The 5,723-nt window shown below is 33.5% G+C and overlaps 1 protein-coding gene across 1 annotated transcript in view; it reads left to right on the plus strand.

Annotated features, from left to right (window-relative positions):
- Positions 1-3,044, plus strand: part of LOC106461242 (adenosine receptor A2b-like) — a 29,123-nt gene extending 26,079 nt beyond the window's left edge. The window contains exon 2 of the mRNA XM_013921049.2: positions 1,699-3,044. Within this exon, the coding sequence (XP_013776503.1) occupies positions 1,699-2,229 (531 nt within the window). The 3' untranslated portion in view covers positions 2,230-3,044. The remainder of the gene's footprint in view (positions 1-1,698) is intronic.
- The last annotated feature ends 2,679 nt before the right edge of the window (positions 3,045-5,723 follow it).

Raw genomic sequence — 5,723 nt, forward strand, 5'->3', positions numbered from 1 at the left:
TAAGCAATCCTGAAAAATATTTGGGGGTGCTTAACTTTTTTCCAGGTGTATATATATATTGATTTTTTCACTCCTTCACTTGGTATATAATACAGGGGTTGGCTCCCTAAAGATACTGATTGTATAGTGTACAAAGCATTGAGCATTTTCATGTTACAGTCATCTAATGTTCATCTGTTATTGGCTGATAATTCCTGTTTCACCCTGTATTTAAGCTCTTTGAAGGAACATCAGATATCTGTAAAAAAGCTAACTTCAAGAGGCAATGATAACATCGTTCAAACTAGAATTACGATTTTTAAAAAATTTACTAGTTATTACAACTAAGCGATGACATCGTGCACTGCCAAGAAACACATAGAGTGGATTTAGGTAAAAAAGCTGTAAAAAGTTAACTTCAAGGGGTAACGATAACATCGTTTCGATTAGATTTATGACTTTTAAAAATAACTACTGGTTATTACAACTAAGCGATGACATCGTGCACTGCCCAGAAACACATAGAGTGGATTTAGGTTTAAACTGATGTTAGTGATAAAGTAGTTGTAGAGTTATCTCGACTGAAACAAGAAGAAGAAAGATGAACAATTTGGTGGGTTGGTCATTTTCTGATTTGGCATCTTACACGTTTCTCTCCTTATTTTAAAGTAAAACTCTCTGTACTTTTTGATTTTTAGCGTGCATATTTGTATTATGCTTATTGAGTATGATAAGTTTGTCGTCTTTATTGACGTCATAAAATAAGAGTGTATATATATATAGCTAAATTCCTGAAAATTCCTGAGACAAGTAATTAAGTCATTAAGAATAAGTTAAATAATTTTTAAACATGTACTCCAATGGCTCAGCGATAAGCTTGGGGGCTTATTACGCTAAAAACCAGGGTTAGATCCCCGCGGTGGGCACAGCACAGATAGCACATTGTGCAGCTTGGCACTTAACACCTAAACAAAAACATTTTATACATGTTTGAGAATACTTTGTGAATTAGCTTATACGTTGAATTAAGTTACACTTTCAAAAGAAGAAAAACATTCTTTCTTGATGAACAAAAGGGAAATGAGTAGTAACTGCCTAGCCGGAGAACGTCAAGGAGTATTAATCTAAAAATGAACACAAATGGAAAAAACGACATTTCGAAAGACTTCCTTTTCCTTCTGTACTAAATAATCTATAAAAGGAGATTTTTTTCTTGTTATTCTGTTTCTTCTGATCAGTTATGCATTGTTTTATACTTTGTATGAGGTTCGGGTTAGATTTTACGGAATTATAAATAAATTAACAGAATTTTGCGATGTCTTACCAAGCAATGTATAGTTTGACATTCTCTGATGTATAAAGTTCGAATATTTATGAAGTTCATAAATTTTCCAGCTTCCATAGCTTTACATACTACATATCTAAGATATTTTATTGCATTACTTTTTTCCAGTTTAATATGGATATTAAAGAGTGGTTTTAAATTTAATACGAATTTAAAATGCTAAATAAATTTCGTCTAGTTTTACTTTCTTTTGAGAAAATATATAATTCAAACCTTTTTTCAAAAAATCACAAATTTATTAATCTGAAAGAAAAAAACAGTTTAAAGTCTTTCCCTCAATGAAACATTATTCTACCTTTAGCGAGGGTATACGAACCCGATTTTCTTTAATCAGCTAGTACTGTTTTTGATCTATTTCTTCTACTTCTTTTAAGGTGCGACAGATATCTGCTCTCGAACAAGCACCCAGCACCTATGTGGTATCCAGCTCATTCAATAGGGACATCATTTCTTCCACCACAGTCCCGCTTCAGCAAGCTTCCAACCACAACAAGAGAGACATCAGTAAGGCCAAAAAACTATCTATTATTGTCTTGTTTTTCGTTATCTGCTGGCTTCCTCTGTACACCATCAACTGTATTCAGGCATTCTGCCGCACGTGCGTGCCACCGTCCTGGCTTCTGGATTGTTTTATAGTTCTGTCCCATGCCAACTCTGCTGTGAATCCCTTTCTATATGCCTACCATATGCGAGAGTTTAGAGAAGCCGCCAATCGACTCGTATGCTGTTTCCGAAGAAGCCAGAATCAGAAACTAGACTTGCAGATGGACTCTTTTATTGGGCAAGGTCTTGGAAGAACGATTCTCAGGCATGCGTTGACGAGTGATGCAAAGAGTAAAAGTATTCAAGAAAATAAAGAAAATCTTTCTCGGACACCATCGTATTTAAATGTAGAATATACATAACAATGAAAAACACTTGGTAATTAAAAGGTTGGACACACGAGCACTTTGAATCTCAACGAATAATCACAACGTATTTCTGGGGTGTCTTCTTGTTGTGTACTCGAAAATTTAATTTGGCAAAATTGAAGGTCAGAACAACGTGAGATGGTAAATTTGAAGTACAAAAGCCAAAGGTTAAAGTAAGGTAGAGTTTAGAATTAAAAGGGTTAGTACAGTATAACTAGCCATTAACATGCTAAGATTATTTATAATAAAGTTGTGGCAACAGATAACAATCGTTGTCATTATTAATAATCCATACGATCATCTAAGTGTAATTATCAAATAGTAACTATTATTATTAATTATAGTGTATTCGGTGTTTCGGCTTATAATCTGCTGCCGTCTTCAGGAAAGTCCTGACAAGGACTATTTTCTCTGTCTGTATAGGTTACTATCCATGACAACCATTAACATGCTCTGCATAGTTTGTGAGTTCTCCGTTGCAAAGTGGTTTAAAGGTTTTGCAACTGCATTAAAACAACGAACATCTGATATATAACTTACAATTCCAGACTACTTACTTTATATAGTTACGAGTATTGTGAAACTACAACTGTCAAAAGAAAGCTTCCACGTTTCCGTGTATTGCTATATTTCGACATTAGGTATGATTAAAAATTCCAGAAGTAAAACATTTAGATCTCAACCTCTTGAGGAACACAAACCTTTTTAGTTCCAAAAAAAAGCAAATATTGTTGGAGTAACTTGAACTTATGTCACTGCTTTCACTGTATTTGATTATCGCGATATTCTCCAGTTTTACGTAAATTACAGACACGGCAAACATTTAGTTGAAAGGAAAGCAAATAAAATGAATTTAAATGATAATATTACGCAGTATCTAATATTTTTTATAAAAAAACTAATTTATTTCAATATTTTTTTTATTTTAAGTTACAAGAGACTAAAATACTTTATTATTTTTAAGCATATATAAAGCTACAGCGAAGAAGATTGTGATTGGCTATAAGGGGCCAATGAGAAGAAACATCAAAAACCGAAATCTTCTCATTATCTATCTACTTATAGGCATGCAAAATTTATATAGAATGAAAATTTAAAAGAATTCAGTGTCTTATAAAACCTATCACTGTTGTGTGCAATTTGAAAAGAAATGTTACTCGTTTCAGGATTTACTATTTTCCCTAATGCTTAAAAATGAAATTGATATTCAAAATAATATTTATTTCTCATTTTATTTTCTAACATCTTCCAGTGTCCAAAATAAAGTAGTTCAAGTTTATAAATATTATTGACTGGTCATATACATACAATTACTTTACCAATACTAACTGTGGACAAAACCTATTAGTAAAACAAAAACAAAAAAAACCGAACTAACAACGCTTTTATGAGTACAGCAAATCCAGTACACAATGCATAAAAAAATACATTTATAGAACAATTAGCCCCCCCCCCCCAGTGGCACAGCGGTATGTCTGCGGACTTACAACGCTAGAAACTGGGTTTCGATACCCGTGGTGGGCAGAGCACAGATAGCCCATTGTGTAGCTTTGTGCTTAACTTCAAAGAAACAAATAGTACAGTTTATTTATTTGTATATGAAAAATAAGCTGATAACGTGAAGTTATGAGGATTGATTAATCCTCATAAATGCAGAGATGTAACCATAGCATGGTTCTTTACGGCTTTCAAAAGGACATGATAGTCGGTGCCCATGTAGCATTGGAAAGTATTTCATTTCCTTGAACGAGTGCTGAGGCTGTCAAGAGTGACATTCGAAAAGGAATACATTTACCACTATAGAAAACTATGACTGCCAACCATTGGTTTGGTTAAGGGAAAATACGATTGAACATATATCAGACTATATCCCAGGATTTGACTATCATTAACTAGGCCATGCCTGAGGGGTATTACAAACACAAATCCATAATTCGTTTATTTCAAATACAGACATGAATACACGTCTTTCGTGGCGCGTAGACAAAAAAACAACAACAAAAAAACTGTAGATAATGAATAACTAGAAACATGAATTCAATTTAATGAGTTATGTCTCATCCATTTTTTTGTACTCATGATAGAATAAAATACAGCAAAAAACTCAGGAAACACTTAGCCCTGCTCATTTTGTTCTGTTAGTGCAAACTGCTGAAGGTAGTATAATAGTGTGGCCAATGTTCTAGCATTCTATTCCTACAATGCCATATTTTCTTATTGGTGCTGAGGACTCTTCCAAAACTGGAATAAAACAATTCACTGGACTCATAATATCTGAAATGGGATTGAAAGGCATAATCATCCAACTCCCTTAGATATTTTTGGATTTAAGTCAAAGGTTACATTTTGCCAAATCTCTAAGTCATTGGGTTACAATCAACCAAGACACTTAAAGGCATTGTGGAGATTCTATGTTGTGGTGAGTCCATTCTAATGTGGTACTCTCGGGTGAACTGATTGTACTTTAAAGCTTCATTGGATAAGTCAGCTCAACAGCAGATTCGAACAGGATATGGAATTGGTAAACATTGCTGAATTGGTATTGGCTGAGCTGGCATTAAGGAATAAACAGACTGGACACAAAGTGTAAAACATTTAAAACGAAAACAAGTGTGTATACTCTCTTAGGGAGCAATAGATGGTACTTATTCTTATAGATTTCTCGTTTATTACTTGAGGGAAATTAAGTAGAATAATAATCAATTAAGATTGACATCAAACTTGACTCAGAACTACATGAAGATCCTGATCAGTTTTGTAATAAGACTAACTAAATGAAAAGTTTCTATTTAAAACGAAACCTTGCTTTTACCTAACGCCACTGCATTACCACGTTGCTGGTCATTCTCATTCCACACACAAAGGGGAACGTGATTTCTAGATATTACCCGAACAACCAGTAAAGGACATTGCTTTCGACATCCTGAAATGAGGTCCCTTTAAGTAATTTTCTCTGGTAACAAGTATAACATACTTTGAAAATGACAAAGGAACAAAGGTAGCTTAAAGCAAGATGAACTCGTTTTTTGATCACTTGGCTTGTGAAAACCTGGACATATTCATAATTAAGAATAACTTAAGAATAATTATTAATACTACAAAAATAAGAAACTTGTGGTATATCACGACGAAAGGTGAAGGTCCTAATAAAGTGGCCAGTCAGTGTAGCTAGAAGATATGTCAGACAGGAGAAAGATGGTGTAATTGTAGGTCAGTCAAGAACAGAAACGTGTTTTTTATATAATGGCGTAATTGTTATATTTAGGATAACAATAAAATCATTAAGTTTTTTAAGGGGGGAGGGGAATATATATTTATAAGAAAGTAAGTCAAAAGTATAAACTATCAATTCACCAAATGAATAATGAAGCTCAGTAAGAGCTCTGGAAAATATTCAACTAAGATCTTTCACTCATTTGTTGATAATACATATATTCAGTAGCTCAGTGGTGTAGATATATTCAAATAAGAATTGATGATGTTGGATT

The sequence above is a fragment of the Limulus polyphemus genome, unplaced genomic scaffold (assembly GCF_000517525.1).
Source record: "Limulus polyphemus unplaced genomic scaffold, Limulus_polyphemus-2.1.2 Scaffold921, whole genome shotgun sequence".
Classification (NCBI taxonomy): domain Eukaryota; kingdom Metazoa; phylum Arthropoda; class Merostomata; order Xiphosura; family Limulidae; genus Limulus; species Limulus polyphemus.